Raw genomic sequence first — 17,217 nt, 5'->3', positions numbered from 1 at the left:
TGTATTCTCCTACTGAATACTTGAGAATTCCATAAAGCGTATTCAGTCAACAGACATGAAACCACTTTAGGTTCTATATTGGTGTCGTCAGTACTGGTAAAGATTTATTGATACCTCTTTAAAACTCTGAACACAACTGGAAATGTCTCAACTTCTGTATCACGTTGTTCTGTTTTGCCTGTTTAATTGCAGAGAAGCCTGCTGTCTTCATGAAGTGTTTGAATGATGCTTTTGTTGAGGAGTGGGGTGTGATTAAATTGGAATGCGAAGTCTCTAAAGAGAAGGTCAAACCAGTGTGGAAAAAGGACGGTGTTGTGCTCACTTCTGGCAACAAGTTTGAGCTGCTGCAGTCTGGGAAGACCCTATGTCTCCTTCTCCATGACCTCGAGAAGTCAGATGCAGGTTTATATACCTGTGATATTGGCACTGATGTTGCCAAGTCAAATGTCGGCGTTCAGGGTAAGTACTGTGGAAAGTGAAGGAGTGCTAAAAGCACATTCAGTGTGGTCACTATGTCTTACACCTATTCCCCCACGAGCCTTAATAGTTTCTACAATAGAACTGTATTTCTGCAATTTAGCGCAGTGATGTCTGGAAAATTCCCATTGCTTTTGAAGTAAATGTATCTCCTTTTGCCATGAAAATCACAAAACACGTCAAGAATGTCCTGGAAATGTTTCCTTTCTAAACATCCCTAAAATGGAGAAATGGTTTGAACACCAGTAGGGGTAGGATGGTAACAAATTAGCTAATAGAAACATTTAATGTCTTGTCGTAGGCAAAACCCTTTTTCTCACGCAGCATCCTAGAGTTGTCCTCTCTGTTAGGTTTTTCCCTCTGTAGCTCATTGAATCTTCATTCTGCTCCATGGACTGAGCTGCTCTCCTTGTAGTTCTTCCAGAGCAAAGCCAAGAGATTCACGTCTCTTTTTTTTTATAGCTTTCTGGTAATTCTGAGAGGAGAATGTCTTAGAGAATACATCAGTGAGGAACGCAGCCATGATCTGCAAATCCTGAGTTCAAACACCAGTACTGCTACTCACATTGGTCACGAATGCCTTTTCTCCATCTAAACCTCATACTAACCTATCTCTTATCTTCCAGAGCTGAATATTGGCATTAGCAAACGGCTGAAAAACAATGAAATCCAGGAGGTAGAAGATTGCACTTTTGAATGCATTCTGTCCCATGAAAGCATTGATGAGTTCAAGTGGACACTGAATGGAAGCAGAGTGGAAAGTGGTGGGCGATTTAAAGCTTCTAACGTGGGTTGGTAAGAGACTCTCCTTATCAAAAGTGTGACTCCTACTGACTCTGGGGAAGTCGTTTTTATTGCCCGTGGTCTAACCTCCAAAGCCTCTCTGTCTGTGAAAGGTAACGAGATGGGAGAGATTCTGGGGTCTGATTCCTTCAACTGTCTTCTGATAAGATTGTCATGAGAGCTAACTCATAATATGGTTAAAGTGAATAGCAACCTTCTACTTGAACCTTGAAGCACTGAGAATTTCTCTTAAAAATAAGTAAAAGGAGGAACCATTTGACACAAATGTGAGAACTACCCAAAGCACTGGGGTAGTGTTGGAAATGGGCATCTCACTACAGCTTGTTCCATTAACAGTAAATCAGGAATGATCTGTTGAGGGAACTGTGGGAGCAATATCCTCTAAGTATAAGCTGAAGGGATGGCCTTCACATCATCTAGCTGTACAACAAATTCCTATCTAGAACATGTGCATCTGAGAGCATCATCTGAGGCTCCCAGTGTGATGAGTGGAGAGAAGGAAGAGGCAGTTTTCAGACATGGTTCATCATCCTCAATGGGGTAGATTTAAGAGAGAATTAATGGTGCCTGGAATTCTATTGTCTGTACTTTACAGATTACTGCTGGCTGTAGGATGGCCTCTGTTGCAAGTGCCTCTCTAACTTATCTCCAGCATGTAGATGCGTGTATTTTGAGAGAGGCATCCTACCCTAAGTGGATGTTATTCAAAAAGCATGTTTTCTTTCAGAAAAACCTACTGAGGTAACAAAACAGCTGGAGGATAAGACAGCAGCAGCAGGGCAGGACATCAGCCTGAGCCGTGAGCTGTCGAAACCAGATGTGAACATCAGGTGGTACAAGGATGGCAAAGCAATCAGAAAAAGCCACAAGTACGACTTGCAGCAGGAGGGAACTGGGGCCATTCTGATCATCCATGACTCTACCGCCAAGGACAGCGGGGAGTACACCTGTGAGACAGAGGACTCTGAAACAAAAGCCAGGGTCACTGTGCAAGGTGAGTTGAAAAGCACACTGGGGATGGCATGTAGAGAAGTCGAGGTAAATATCTGCAGCCTGTGGGTGATGTTTTTCTCTTCTGTTTCCTTGAGCGGGATCAATTCTTAGTTTTCAGAAAATATGGTGGATTAAAATATTTTAGTTAAAATAATCTCTAAACTGAATGATAAATGGCATGAGAAAGCAAAGCTGAGAACTAAGGAAGGCTCCAGAAGAGAAAACAAAGTCAAGTATGGCATATTTAGAGACAGGTGAAGAACCCTTGAGCGCACTGAGGAGTACTAGGGTGCTCTGGAATGTCTCTTGGGCTCCCTACAGCACACATACTTGCTCTGGGGCATGTCTGGATGTCTGTAGAGCTAATTACAGGGCCCTGAGAAACCTCTGGGGCACATTAGGGGGCACTGGCTTCCATGTGAGTGTTCTCAGGTTCCCAGAAGTCAACAGGGAACCCTTTGCAGACCCCTTGGGAAGACTCAGTGGGGCCCTAGAGTGATGTAGCAGCTTGTGTTGGTTACATCTGCTTGGCAGAAAAGCGATTTCCCTGGTGGGAGCTGACTGACTGGGAGGTGATTCCCTTGGTTTAATTAATTTAATTACCTGGATTATAATTAAATAACACTGTTCAGCGTTCAATCAAGATTATATTTTTCCAAAGTACTGCAGTCGTGCATCTGTAGCAGCTTTCCTAAAATATATCGAGTTTATTCAAAATTCCAGTGATGCTCCTAAAGCACTTGAAGTGCATTTGAGGTGGCGAGTGACAAAACAGCTCTGAGAGAATCATCATCAAATCAGAACATGGGAACCGTAACTAATAGCAGAGATTCTGATAAGAATATTTAAATTTTCAAATTACCTTTTTCTAAAGTTGTATTTCACCAAGTTTCATCAATATGCACACTGAAGAGCTGACTTGCTATGTTTCTTTTTATAAAAAATCATGTGTTACAATTGAGAAAAGAAGGTATAGCATGTAACATCCTCCAAGTAAAGTGCAAAAAACATTTCTTCACAGTTCCAATTAATGTCTTATGTTTTGTTCAGACTCACTAAATGATGTATTTCAGGGTACATCACATGGGAATATAAGAAGACTATTCAGAACAGGAGCTGCAGAGCAAGATGAACAGCATGTGAAGGTAAGGCCGGGAACCAAGGACACAGCTTTTGTGTCACTCAGCCACCTGTGGCAGAGGTCAGGATTTCAGCAGGGATTTCTGCAGACGTTCCTTGAACACCCCCAGGGTGGGTGACTCCACCACCTCCCTGGGCAGTCCATTCCAGTGCCGTGCCACCCTTTCTGAGAAGTAGTATTTCCTAATGTCCAGCCTGAACCTCTCCTGCCGCAGCTTGAAACCATTCCCTCTAGTTCTATCAGTAATGACACGAGAGAAGAGGCCGACCCCCAGCTCACTGCAACCTCCCTTCAGGAAGTTATAGAGAGCAATGACGTTTCCCCTGAGCCACCTCTTCTCCAGGCTGGACATTCCCATCTCCTGCAGCCTCTCCTCATATGGCCCCATTGTGCTCCAGACCCCTCACCAGCTTTGTTGCCCTTCTTTGAACACGTTCCAATGCCTCAGTGTCTTTTTTGCAGTGAGGGGCCACAAACTGGAAACAGAATTAGAGTTGTGGCCTCACCAGTGCTGAGTACAGGGGGACAGTCACCTCTCTGCTCCTGCTGGCGTCACTGTTTCTGATGCAAAATGTATGTAAGTGTCACATGTGTGACATCCTTTTTGATGGAGTTCTGTGACTGGAGTTCAATGGATTTGAGAGCTGACTTGAAGCCTGTGGGCATCACCCAGGAGTTGGGGTGAGAGGATGAGGCGTAGGAACAGGAACCTCTTTGGTCGTTCTTAACTCCCAACTTTTTGGTCAGGAATCTCTGTGTGTTTCTTTATCATGTAAAGAACAGAGTCATTGTGCAGCTTGTGAATGAATTGATTCACGCCTGCTGATTGGTGCTGTTCTCTACAGGGAGCTGCAATGGAAATGGACACTTGTGGTCCACTGTCCAGCCCCCTCCCGTGTTGGATTTTCTGGGCTTTGAGACACGTCTTCCAGATGCACTTTGTGTTATTTCTGATGTGTTGACCTGTTGAGCTCCAGCCCCAAAGGAGGATTCAAGCACTACCACCGCAGTCCATTGGGACTGTAGTATTTCTTGCTAAACAGAATTCGTGTGCACCCTTGTCTTTTGTCTGCACAAAGGATCTTGTAATCATCTCTGTCTGTGTTTCTTTTAGACCCAGAGATGGAGCAGAGAGGAACACAGACTTGGGTGAATCTTCATTCAGGAGCAGGGACACGTCATGCTCATCTGAGGTGTCTGGCTGACAACAAGAGCAGAGAGGTAAGTTTCATAGGGTTGCGTGCCCATTTTATTTTATTTTTCATTCATGATGCATAGAGGCGTTCCCCAGACAAAGTGAGCATTTCTCAACTGGACTTTCTAGAAATGAGCTAGGCAGTGAAAATGGGTTTGAAGCATTCCTAAGAGCCCCGCAAGAGAATGCTGAGAGTTAATCTGGCACCCTCCTTTGGAAACGTCCGTTGTCTGTCAGCTCTTCAGCTGTGCCCTAACACCTCCCATTGCGCTGCCACACCAGGATAGAATTCCAAGCCCACACTGAGTCCTGGAATGTTGTGGTGCCGTGTTGGAATCAGATGTGACCACGTGGTCTTGGCTCCCCGCCTTGTGGGGGGTCATGGTGGACCAGGCTGTTGGCCGTTGGTGATGTCATAAGCGGCTGGAATGAGGGGAGGAGCGGTGCGTTCTGTGTTCCTTTGTGGGTGAGCTAGTGGTCGGAGTGGTTGGTTGTCTTGTTGGTCTTGTGCCTTTTGTGCCGTTAGTTAGTGTTGTTAGTTAGTGTTGTTAGTTAGTGTTGTTAGTTAGTGTTGTTAGTTAGTGTTGTTAGTGTTGTTAGTTAGTGTTGTTAGTTAGTGCCTTTAGTTAGTGCCTTTAGTTAGTTCCGTTAGTTAGTGCCTTTAGTTAGTGCTTTTAGTTAGTATTTTTAGTTAGTGCCTTTAGTTAGTTCCTTTAGTTAGTGCCTTTATTGACTTTTTCTTCACACCGTCGTGTGCAGCAGCTTGTAGGTAAGCTGAACCAGCATGGGATGGATGGGTGGGCAGTGAGGTGTTGAGAACTGCTGGCTGTCAGAGGTCACAGCACCGTATTGCTTACTCTTGACCATCAGACGTAATTTTCCCTCAGTACACACGTTCCAAAGGGGGTATCTGTAAAGGTGGCACCTGTCCCGTGCTTCTTCCATTGTCTTCTTTGCTCAATTTTGGAAGCATTATAAAGTTGCTGGGTGGACAGGCATCACATAGCCTGAGACTCAGCTTGTCTTGCAGCAAGTGGATGGGATGGTTGTGCTGTGTGTGTTATTCCATGGATGTCTTAGCCCTGCTCACTGACCTGCTCTTTCTCTCTCCTCACCCTCCGCCCACTGCCTCGGTGCAGCTTTTGCTCTCATTCCATCTGAGCAAAGCGACAAGGAACTGCTGCAGATAGCTTGAGGTGATCTCACTGCCAGGTACGTGCCATGATTTGTCCCCCCCCATGGTTTTGCCGCAGGGTATGCGCGGGTAGTTCTGAGGAAGTCTGTCCATACTGTGCTGTGTGAATAGAGAAAACAGAAGTGTGTTTCTGCTCTGTTCCAGCTGTTCACACTTGCTGTGATGGGCGTCGCGTGCAGTGAGATCAGCCGTGAACCTGAGTTGGCGGCGACGGAGGTACAGTATGAAGCTCTGGCTGTTCTTTTTTCCGTGTTGAGCCATTAGAAGGAGCTGCAGATGTACTCTCCTGCAGTAAAGAATGGGCCCAAAAGGGCCTGGCCAACTTTCTGCGCCAGTGCCATTGCTGATTAGTTTGTGTTGAGAGAGATGCATCTTTGCATGGCCTGGCAATGCACGCCAGGAAGAGAAACGATTGTTGAGACGTGCAGCTCCTTCTGAAGTGCTCCTGATAAGGACGGAGCACATTTGCTGCAGCTTTCTGTGCAGATGTGCTCCTCACCTTGAAATCCTCCTGGTTTGTCCTCAGCTCCTGACCACGGCCTGTGCTCTGTTTTGCAGGCTGATAACATGCGGGAGCCGCAGCTGGTGCGTGCTATGTCATCTTTAAACGTACCAGCGATTGCGGCAGCCCATGTTATTAGGAGCCACGTCGCCCAGGGGCTGGATGAGCTCTCTCTGGAGGTAAGCAGTTCCAAGTGTTCCTTGTTGTCATGCATGGGAAAGTAGCATAAGCTGTGAACACAGCAGGAATAGTCTCAGACACCTTTAGTATATATTGCAAGATGAAGCTTTGAAGGCTCTGTTGCAGCTTAGACTTTTTCTGGGTTGGGAGGAGTTTGCTGTCAAGCTTGAGGGTATTCTGCAGCACACAAGAAGGCAGTTATTTGAGCTGTTCTTTCCTGCCAGCTGTGCTGAAGCTGGGATTGATGTTTCATCTTTTGCAGGTTGGAGACATCGTGTGCATTATTGATATGCCACCAAAGGAGATGAGCCCCTGGTGGAGAGGCAAGCGTGGCTTTGAGGTAGGCACACGCTTCCGACTATAATTTCAACTTCAGCAGAATCGGGAATCTCGGGTTGGAGCTGCTCTGCCTGCACAGGATGGCTTCTTGCCACAAATGGTTGCCCTGTGCCGATGTCAGAGGACCATCCCTTTGGCTCTGGGCTTGCGCTAATGCCCACCTGTCTTTTTGTTCTTATTACAGGTTGGTTTTTTCCCTGGTGAGTGTGTGGAACTCATCAGGGGAAAACTTCCTGAGTCACTGGTCAATTCCTTGCCAATGCCAGGTACGTATTTTACATTTGACAAAGCGGGTTAGTATAATAGGGTCAGAATGTGGCTTTCAGGGGGTTTGTAAATGCCCAAGTTCAGCAAGCTTAGCAAGAGAACTGCATTAAGTTCCTTGGGCACCTCCAGGGATGAGGAAAATCCATTCTTGTGTGTCCTTGTTGGGAACGTAATTCCTGTTGTTATGTGCTCTGTCGAATGCATTGCACTCAGCCACGTCCAACTGAGCCAAGCCTGAAATGAACTGGTTTCTTTGTTTTGTTGCTCAGTGGCAAGGAAACGGGGCAAACTCATCACCCGTCTTCGTTCCCTGGTGAAGGCCCACCCCAGGAGAGCAAAGCAGCCGGAACCAATGACATTCTCTGGATCCATGTCCTTGCTTGACATCGTTGAGAGGTATTTAGCCAACACGACTTGAGGGCTGAGCTGTAGGAATGGAAGCATCCTCTGCTGTTTGAAACAGCGCTTTTCTAAGCTGTGTTTCAGCAGAAACCAGGCAATGCCGGGAACAGGCAGCATTTGGCAAGGGCTCAGTGCAGCTCTTCCCTCACCCTGCACCACGACTGACAGCATGCTCTGTTTTCTCTGCAGAATGAGTTCTCCCAGTAAGAGGGCAGAGTCAGCAGCTGGCAGTTGGCGTTCCTGCTTCTGCCTGGGCAAACCATCCCCTGTGGCTGAACGCCAACTGCAGAGCAGTGCCAGGGAGCCCTCTGAAGTAGAAGTCTTGGTTCTGGCAGGTAAGCATGCAAATCCAGCTTTCAAAACACTGCTTGTCAGAAACACAGGTAGAATTCATGCTTTCAGTGGGCTTGTACTTCCTTCTGGCGTTCAAGCCCATGCCTGACATCTTTGGTTGACCCCAGTCTTTCCCAAATGAGTCTCTTGTCAACACAAGAGCTGGGCCTGCACGAGGATAGCTTTCAAGACAGTGACAGTGTTGCTAGAAGCTTATTGGCTTCTGCCACCACCACTACATAGCCAAGTGTCAAGAACCTCTTTAATGGTTCATCTTGTGAACGTTCAACACTAACCGTTGTGCATCTACTCCTTCCTAGGTGACCCGAGCCCTTGTATATCCCCAAGACGCAGGGCATGTTACGATCATGCATCCAGTGATTCCATCAATGAAGAGCTGTTGAGAAGCACAGGATGCTGCAGTTCTGATGAAAGCCTTCCATATAACATCAGTTATGCAGAGAAGAATGTCATCGTTGTTGAAGCCCTCATTCATCCTATCCCTCCAGAAGCTCCTGACCTGAGCCTACCAGATGCCACAGTTACAAGCGTGGACTGTGGCCTGGTGCCTTTCCAGGACAGCCCAGCTGCCTTGACAGCAACACCTCCAAGCAGGACCAGGACAGCGTTACTGAAGAGCAGCCGAGCCTCTTGGAGGGGGACTTGGAGTCAGGCCTCCAGTCCCAGGCACCAGGCAGCAGCTCAAGCTCTGAGCCACTTTCCCCTTAACATCAGAGGATGTGTCCCATCTTTACCCCAGACCTTTCATTCCCTCCTTTCTCCTATTGAATAAAGGCACGCTCGTGATCAATCAACGCCTTGACTGCATTCCGAGTTTTCATTCACAAAGACTGGGATGAGTGCAAGAAACATCAAGGCAGCTCAGCTTGCAACGCTCTGGCTGTGGGGTGCGTGCAGGGACACTGTAACCATACAGGGAAAGGCTTCCACTGCTTCCTCAAGCTGTAGTCCAGCCCTGCTACTGCTCTGTGGCACAAAGCCCTGAGGGATGTTCCATATTGTTAACCTAAGTGAAGCCAGCTTCATGCACTGTGTTTTGTTGTTGCTGGGTGAGAGGGGGATGCACGTTGGTGAGAAGATGAGCATTGCTGGATCTGCCACGAGTGTCCCTTCTGCCTCTAAGAATATGTCCTAAGTAGGATGTGAACACTGCTGGCACTTCCTCATTGCACGTGCTTGGAGGATCTTCAGTTCTTGCACATTTCAGGATGTCTGTCAGTGACTACGAGGAAATTCTCCAGTACTAGGAATTCCATGAAACAGTTGGAACGGGTAAGTGTCATCTTTGTACAGAAACAGCACGCCTAACAGTCTGTCTCACCACTCTAGAATTAATCTGAGAATAGATTAACAGCTCTTGTCAGTTCTCTAAGTCAGGTTTCATTTGGATAAACTTGAAATGGAATTTCTGAAACCAGTTGGAAATTGATGGTGCTGATTACCTCTTCATCTAATTAAAGCATTATGCACTTTCTGTTGGGAGAGAAAGTTACAGTACTCCACTCCATTCCAGTGGATTGCAGGAGAGAATTGAAGGGGGAAAAAAAAACACAAAGTAGAACTCATGTGTTGAGATAGAATTATTTACTGAGATAGAGAAAAGGATAATAGTTATGATGAATGCAAAAGCAATTGCTCACCACCTACCAATCAGTGTCCAGTTAGCCTCCTAGTAGTGGAAGAGATTTACATGAAGTTCTACCCCCTTCAAAACTCCTTCCACAATATGTCATATAGTATGGAATATCCTTTGGCCAGTTTAAGTCAGCTGTCCTAGTTCTGTTCCTTCTCACTTCCTTGGGCTCTCAGCTGAGATTGACTGTGGCTCTGTACAACGCTGCCTGGCAGCAGCTGTAAGCATCACTGCGCTATCTCCATTGTTTCTCTAGAGTGAAAACGTAGTATTAAATCAGACACTGAAGAAAATAATTCAGTTCCAGCCGAAACTCAGACAATAACTTGTGCTTAGGATTGTTTCCCTACAGGAAATGTTAGATAATTACTGCTACTTGGTACTGTGTCCTGTAGCTGAGCTGGATTTTGTTATCCTTGAAGAAGTGTCTTCCTCTGAAAGGGGAGTAAAACATGATGCTCCTAATGAGTGGAGCAGAGACACAGATCTGATCTGAGTGTTGGTTTCACATTTTTGTGATGCTCTTTGCTGCAGTTTGTATCTCGAGAGAAGCCCTTGTGGTGTCAGTCTGTTGTGTAACCTGCTCTAGTTTTGTGCCTCAAGGAAGAGTGATCCTTTAAACAAATGGTGGCTATACAGAGGGTATGGGGTGAGATGCATTCCTCTGGCCCCATCCAATGGATTTTCTGTCACTGAAGACTTGAAGCACAGGTTAGGTACTGGAAGGCTTGAATATTTCCTCACCAGTAGGTTAGAGCTTTGCATTTTGTAAGCTGCTGGTATCTCGGAGTAAAGCAAATCATTACAGCACGAGCATTTTCCTAGGCATCTTATGAAATCCCTCTATCTAAGGCTACTGGAAGGCACTCTGAACAAAGATCATTCTCCCCAGCTTCTCTTCTCTGAGTGGGAGCTTCAGCCCCCTGCACAGGCTGGAGGTCATCCATAGAACTTGCTTCAGAGTTTGTTTCAGGTTGTTATCCTTCCTGGCCAAAAACCAGATACAGTATTGTAGATGTGGTGCAATGAGTGTTGAAGCAGGAATGACTTGTCCTGGTCTGGTTGTGCTGCTTTTTAATGCAGCTGATGATCTTGTTGTACTTCTTTCCTGTCAGAGCACACTGCTGGCTTGCATTCAGCCTGTGGTCTCTCACCACTTGTCCTCCTAGTCCCCAGGTCCTTTCCAACAGATACAAGCTAGTATTTCCCACCTGGGATATTGGAAGATGGGAACTTGCCAGCAGTCAGTGAAGATCTCTGAGACAGCGAGAGCGAGCGAGCTTTGAGTAGACTGGGAACCACTGTCCACAGCAGGAAAGAAGAGAAGAGAAAAGATGTTTCCTTGGGCACATGGGTGGAAATCATTCCTGACTGCTTTCTCATCCACCGGGAAAATCTGCTGATTGACAATTTGAAGCTGTTTTCATTGTCTGAGCTGTAGATAATCTTGTAGGTATATCACCTGTCTTATGCAAGGGTCTGTAATAGGAGCATGGGGTTGGTGTGTCTAAGGAACCCTCTAAGGAACTGTATGTAGGATGAGATTGTGGATAGAGTAAAATGACGTTTGCAGGTGACGTACGGATCCTGTGATTGCATATGCTTGAACTGAATTGTTCCTTGATCTTAAAACTGATTTCCAGAAGCCTTTATTAACATGTAAGATGGGTGCTGGTAAGAAAGAATGGGAAGACTGCCTTACTGATTCCAAGAGAATTATTTATCATCAAATGATTTTTCCTGGCCAAATTTAGAGCCTCTCACAGGTAATCGAGACCAACAGGCTGTTGTTGCACAATCAACAGGCACAATCGAGATGATCAGCTGAGGAAAAGAAAGCATCATGCCAAGGGTACTAGATAAGTGAGCAGCTTGAGATCTGCACATTCATGTGATGCTCATGGTCTTAGACAATATTTGCTTAGTGAGGTCACATTGAATGAAAGCAAAATCTAAGATGAATGAAAATATACAGAGGAGAAGAAGCCTCTGAGGCTTCTGAAGTGTTATGACCAGAAGACATAAACTCTGTTAAAGCAAACGTTTCTATTTTTTGTGTTCTTCTAGGGAGGCCTTGATTACCGCCTGAACACATGCTGTGGAAGCCCAGCTGATGCAGCACCAGAGCTAATCCAGGGCAAAGTGTCTATTGGCTCAGAGGGATGTAGAGCGGTGTTTGTTTTCCCCTCTTTCCCTTCCCTCTCCACAGAGCATTTCAAGGCAGTGGAGCTCAGGTAGGCTCTCTTGGTTTCCCTTCTGAATTCTGCTAGGTTGCATTGCTTGGTAGCTCTCAGAAGCTGTCAGTGGCCACAGACTAGAAAAGTGCAATTGGTCTCAGTTCACACAGCTGGCTGGTTTGTCTCTGGCTAATCCTGAACTGCCTCAAGCGACTGCTTTGGGGCTCTACAGAACAGCAGCTTCAGAGGTCTCTTTCTATGACTAAGTTTTTGAAAGAGCAATTTGCTCTGTTAATTATCCATCATTTTTGTGCAGTCTGTTTTGTCAGACGTGTCTTTAGCTCCCAAGTTGTAGGTGAAGACTTGTTTCCATTGTAATGCACAGTGTACTAAAAACTGAGAGATGTCTGGAATTTTGGAACCCACTACTTGCAGTTGTTAATCTGTCCAAACTGGTCTGGTTTGGAATGCCCTCATCCTTCTTGAATCGCTCTGCTGTTAAAGGCGGAGCAATTCCTACAAGTGCCATGGCCCCACTGTTGTTCTAATTCTTGTTTCTTTGTTTTCCACACGCTGCTTTTCAAGCCTCCTTTTTCTTTACAGTCCAAGTGAGAATTACACTGTGAGGTGTCTGAACCTTGTTGTGCCTCTACATAAAGAGAACAGCAGCAAAGCCTGACAGGTGACTGTGCTGACAGCTCTCGTAGCCAGTAACACGTAACTGTGCTAAATCCCTTGTGACGGCTTTGATTTCATTTTTGCCAGTGAAATCCTTGTAAAAGGAACTGCAGCAGTGTGATGAGCTAAGGTGAAGATGCTGGTTTTAGTAGTGCTCTAAGCTGAGTGGAAGAACAATTGAATGAGGGTTATATGCTTTCTCTGGGACGATAAGGTTTTTTTTCTTGAGATAAAGAGCCAGCTTTTCATGGGCTATATGTGGGCTTTGGCAAGGGCAGACAATCCAGTCTGTCAGGAAGCCATTTGAGGTGCTTCAGGTTTGTAAGCTTCTCTTTTTGTTTTTCAGGCGGATATTTGGAGCATGGGTGTACTGCTGTATGCTCTGCTGTGTAGGTTTTCCCTTTGGATGATGACAGTATGATGGGACTCTACAGGAGGATACCAGTGGGTATCAGTGGTGCTAGAATACACTGAGAAGGGAAATAGCTGAGCTTGACAAGAGGCCTTGCTTTTCGGATGGCAGAACATGCTGAGCTGTGGGTAGAAAGGCCTGTCTGCTGAATATTGTCCCTGTTTTTGCTGCTTTGTCTGCCAGTATTTTGTGGATTTGGTTCTACGCTTGGTTGGCCTATGTGGCACTGTAGCCTGATTCTATACCATGATAGCATACAGAATTTAAGGAGAAGTATTTTCTTGCCAATGGGCTGATTTTTTGTATCTGGTTCTTCAACTGGCTGCTCCCTATACTATCTGTAGTAAAAATAGAGACACATCATTTGATTTCCCAGAAATGAATGTTACTAAATGCCAGCTCTTCTCATGTCTACGAAGAGCAAAGTTCTGCATTTGCTATTAGAATTTCCTCTTCCAGAATCAGGAGGTAATGTAGGAACCCACAGATTGCCTTCAGAATCCAACAGTTAGTTCTGTTTCCTTTCAGAGTGCATAACAACCTGAGCACATGAATTGAATGATTTGGCTTTTCAGTCTGGTACAAACTCTGCTGTACACTGAAACTTGGTCCATTTGTAAGCAGGACTTTGTCCATTTCTGCAGGACAGCAGAAAACCCTTTGTGCTAATCATGATGCCAAGAAGCAGAATGCGGCAAATGGCAGATGATCCAACTGCTTCAGGTGTTCATTTCCTTAAAACTGAGAATAGTTTTGGACTGAGAGTTTGTAAGCAGAACGGAGCTCTTAAAGCTGTCAGAGATTATTTCTGCACTGCTCAATTCTATCTGCCTAACATACACAGGATCTCAGAACTGCGTTGCGTGAACTGGTGGAACTTGTTGAAGTGAACTGGGATGAGCAAATTTTAGAACTTAGTCAGAACGCAGTAAAAAATGGATAATCTCATGGGTATTAAGGTACAGGCTTGCTATTTCTGCACTGAATTTGTTTTTATTTTACATGGCCGTGATCTGAAAGTTGCTTGAAACGCAGGCACCTCGGCACTGTTGTGTAACTGAATTTCACACATTATAGAACCTCAAATATCCTGGAATCTAAAACTCTGACTTGTTTTAAGTCTGCTGCTTGAGTCTAATCAGGGTCATAGTGTCTGTGTGAAGTGGAGTGTGTGGGGAGATTGTTGCTGCAGATCCTGGGAAGTTGCTGTGTATTTGCAGACAATGGCTGCTGTTGGTCACTGGGTGCCCCTGTTCCTCTGCAGAACAGCTGTGCTGTGCATGCAGCACAGCATGCTGTGCACGCCATGGAACTAGGAATCAAGAAGAGATAGAAGCTTGTCCTTGATGGCACGGGCTGTGTGTATAATCAGGAGGGGTGTTAACTCTTTGAAAGGGCTGATAATATCAGGACAAGGGGAAATGGTTTTAAGTTGAAAGAGGGAAGATTTACGTTGGTTGGTAGGGGAAGTTCTTTACTAGGAGAGTGCTGAGGTCCTGGAACAGGCTGCCCAGGGACGTTGTGGATCCCCCATCTGTAGAGGTATTCAAGGCAAGGTTAGATGTGGCCCTGGACAGACAGGTCTAATAAATGTGGAAGATAGGTGGCCCTACCAGGCAGGGGGAGTGGAGCTTCATGATCCTTGAGGTCCCTTCCAACCCGGGTCATTCTGTGATTCTGTGTTCCCCAGATGCCTCTTGGAAGTCATCAAGTCTGCCTCAGTGCTGACCACCAGTGCACTGTCCCCATGGGACTTAATGAGACACTTGGTGTCTCTGGCTGGGATCTGCTCGGTGATAAACATGGACGCGAAGAACTTAGCAATTGTGTGGGCTCCAAACCTCTTAAGGTAAACTTCTTTTTCCTTTTCAACACGATGCTTAGTTCTGCTCTCCTCCAACCCCAGGGGAACAATTTCTAGATGACAGTTTCTACTCACTTGTTTAGCTGGGACTGCTGTGTCCCTGATCATCCAGGATAATTTCGTCAGTGGCATCACTGTTTGCCCACTGCGGAAATCTCCGGAGCCCAGTTTGACAGTTTTTGGCTACAGAAATTCAGACTTGGGGAAATGATCTTGGGGAAATGACTTGTAAGATCTGCCTTTTCTTCAGATCCCAGCAGAGCCAATCTCCCTGCGCCAGTGAAGCTGCCTGCATGGAGCTGCAGACCCAGTCAGCTGTTGTGGAATTCCTCATCAGCCACGCAGATGTCCTCTTCTGCTCCAAATCCACACCAGCCTTGGGAGAGGGAGTAGGTGAGTGTCTTCCTCCATTAGCTTGATGTTGATCTGACAGCTTCATCCAATCCAGGGCTTCTCCAAGACCTTTGAAAATTCTATTACTGTCGAGGAGACAGCAGGCTTCTGGGCTTAGGTTAGAATACTGTGCCCCGTTGCTGGGTCATGAGAGTGTCCAAGCCTTACATGGAGAAAACTATCACTGCTGTTAAGATTTTTTGCAAGCAGGTGAAGCTTGATTGAAGTGTGGCTGTGAAGCTTTCTGAGATCCCTGCCCCCTAGTTTTTCTACGCTTTTTGTTTGCCTTTTTCGATACAGTGAGTTGCTCTTAATTGTGGCTGTGTCCTTTGCCACGAGCATACCACTGAGCACACGGTTATTTTGAGCTCCTCTTCTTCCAGTGGCTTGGATGAGCAATTCTGAGAGATATGCAGAACTGGGATGGCTGTGCTGCTGCTTCCTCCTCCGTCTCACCTGTGTTTTTCCCTTGCAGGGCACAGTTCTCTGGCAGGGCCCAAGTCTGTGTTGGTGTCTCCTCCATCCACAAAGCTGCTCACCGTGCAGAAGGCACAGGCTGAGAGGAGAGGTCAGAGCAGCTCTCCTGTTGCAACACAGAGCAGCAAGATACAAGCGGAGGAAGGCCCCGCAGCTGTACTAAGGAACTTGGATGCAATCATTGATTTTCCATCTGAAAGATAAAGAAAGAGGAATTCCCTTTCCAGCCTCCATCATCATTATTTGGGTGATTTTTATTGGTTTACTTTTTGTCCGTTACATCTCCAAGGACTCAACTTACACACAGTTGCCCTACGGGCTCAGTGGAGCCACTCAAGGGTGCATTTCCTTCCTGGTTGGGCAGGCAGTCACGAGATGCAGAAAGCCACACTGACGTCTATCCTGGTCTGTGTTGGCTGTACCTGGAAACACTGGGGTTTTCCAGATTTCAGGGCCACACACCTGAAACCAATTGTGCTTCTCCTGTAAGCAGAGCTGTTGGTCAGACTTGCAGGCACTACAAATTAAAGATGGCAGTGAGCTGAGGCCGAGGAGGTTTTAACGTAAGAATCAGAGACCTAACCAGGTCCCCCAGCAGACACAGCAGTCTGTCCATGGAGCGCTCTGTGAAGGACTTTTTACCTTCTCCGAAGCTGACCCACAAGAGAGCATTCAGTGATGACTTGTGAGCACCGTTTCCTCAGAAAGCAGTTACACCTGCCAGCTCCTGTCCTTTCCTGCTGCTGAGCCTTTGCTCACATACATGCTCCGCATCTTGCTTGACATGGTTGAGAGGAATGTAGCCAGCAGGACATGAGGGCTGAGCTGTAGGAATGGAAGCATCCTCTGCTGTTTGAAACAGAGCGTGTTTCTAAGCTGTGTTTCAGCAGAAAGCAGGCAGTGCCGGGAACAGGCAAATATAGGCAAGGGCTCGGTGCAGCTCATCACTCACCCTGCACCACGACTGACAGCATGCTCTGTTTTCTCTCTCCAGACTGAGTTCTCCCAGTAAGAGGGCAGAGTCACCAGCTGGCAGTTGGCGTTCCTGCTTCTGCCTGCACAGACCATCCCCTGTGGCCAAACGCCAACTGCAGAGCAGTGCCAGGGAGCCCTCCGAAGCAGAAGTCATGGTCCTGCAGGTAAGGGTGCAAACCCAGATTTCAAAACACTGCTTGTCAGCTACACAGGTAGAATTCATGCTTTCAGTGGGCTTGTACCTCCTTCTGTATTCCTGCGTTCAAGCCCGTGCCTGACATCTTTGGTTGACTCCTGTCTTTCTCAAATGAGTCTCGCAAGCTGCTTGAAACCTGCTTGACCGGCAGCACCAAGCCTTTGCCCTCTTGGATAGTTAAAGTTTACACTAACTGCTGTGTGTCTACTTCTTCCAGGCGAATCGAGCCCTTGCCAACTCAGGAACCCACCGGCAAGTTGCAATGATGCACGGTGTCCTTCCATCAATGGAGTGCACTTAGGATGCATGAGTCACTGCAGTTCCAAGGACACCCTTCCACATGACAGCAATGATGGAGAGAAGGAGGTCTGACCTACTCAGTTTTTGGCCCCTCCATGCAAGAAAACCTTACGGTTCTGGAACATCTTCAGCTATGAAGGTAGTAAGGGGTCTGGAGCACAAAGCTTACAAGGAGCAGCTGAAGGTGTTGGGATTGTTCAGCCTGTAGAAGAGGAGGCTCAGGAGAGACCTTATAACTCTCTGTAACTTCCTGAAGTTAGGTT

At 46.5% G+C, this 17,217-nt stretch overlaps 4 protein-coding genes across 4 annotated transcripts; all 4 read left to right on the top strand.

Annotated features, from left to right (window-relative positions):
* Nucleotides 1-790: 790 nt before the first annotated feature.
* On the top strand, nucleotides 791-3,420 carry LOC146753484 (myosin-binding protein C, slow-type-like). The gene is made up of 3 exons (XM_085530566.1): nucleotides 791-1,272; nucleotides 2,009-2,275; nucleotides 3,348-3,420. Exons 1-3 carry the CDS (start codon nucleotides 1,221-1,223, stop codon nucleotides 3,404-3,406), a joined length of 378 nt encoding a protein of 125 aa, XP_085386692.1. The 5' UTR covers nucleotides 791-1,220; the 3' UTR covers nucleotides 3,407-3,420.
* A 2,931-nt stretch (nucleotides 3,421-6,351) lies between these two features.
* LOC146753483 (rho GTPase-activating protein 32-like) lies at nucleotides 6,352-7,146 on the top strand. Its single transcript, XM_085530567.1, has 3 exons — nucleotides 6,352-6,486; nucleotides 6,750-6,827; nucleotides 7,011-7,146. Exons 1-3 carry the CDS (start codon nucleotides 6,373-6,375, stop codon nucleotides 7,122-7,124), a joined length of 306 nt encoding a protein of 101 aa, XP_085386693.1. The 5' UTR covers nucleotides 6,352-6,372; the 3' UTR covers nucleotides 7,125-7,146.
* Nucleotides 7,147-7,639: 493 nt separating this feature from the next.
* On the top strand, nucleotides 7,640-8,643 carry LOC146753482 (rho GTPase-activating protein 32-like). Its single transcript, XM_085530558.1, has 2 exons — nucleotides 7,640-7,830; nucleotides 8,149-8,643. The coding sequence occupies exons 1-2, from the start codon at nucleotides 7,665-7,667 to the stop codon at nucleotides 8,619-8,621; spliced, it is 639 nt and encodes a 212-aa protein (XP_085386684.1). The 5' UTR covers nucleotides 7,640-7,664; the 3' UTR covers nucleotides 8,622-8,643.
* Nucleotides 8,644-11,042: 2,399 nt separating this feature from the next.
* On the top strand, nucleotides 11,043-15,734 carry LOC146753481 (rho GTPase-activating protein 32-like). The gene is made up of 6 exons (XM_085529372.1): nucleotides 11,043-11,060; nucleotides 11,550-11,716; nucleotides 14,440-14,598; nucleotides 14,864-15,006; nucleotides 15,482-15,555; nucleotides 15,711-15,734. The coding sequence occupies exons 1-6, from the start codon at nucleotides 11,043-11,045 to the stop codon at nucleotides 15,732-15,734; spliced, it is 585 nt and encodes a 194-aa protein (XP_085385498.1).
* Nucleotides 15,735-17,217: the final 1,483 nt, after the last annotated feature.

This window comes from Coturnix japonica, chromosome Z (genome assembly GCF_054131305.1).
Source record: "Coturnix japonica strain WE chromosome Z, WE-NBRP24, whole genome shotgun sequence".
Classification (NCBI taxonomy): Eukaryota; Metazoa; Chordata; class Aves; order Galliformes; family Phasianidae; genus Coturnix; species Coturnix japonica.
Note: the sequence above shows the minus strand (reverse complement) of the source record. Positions and strands in the feature narration are given on the sequence as shown.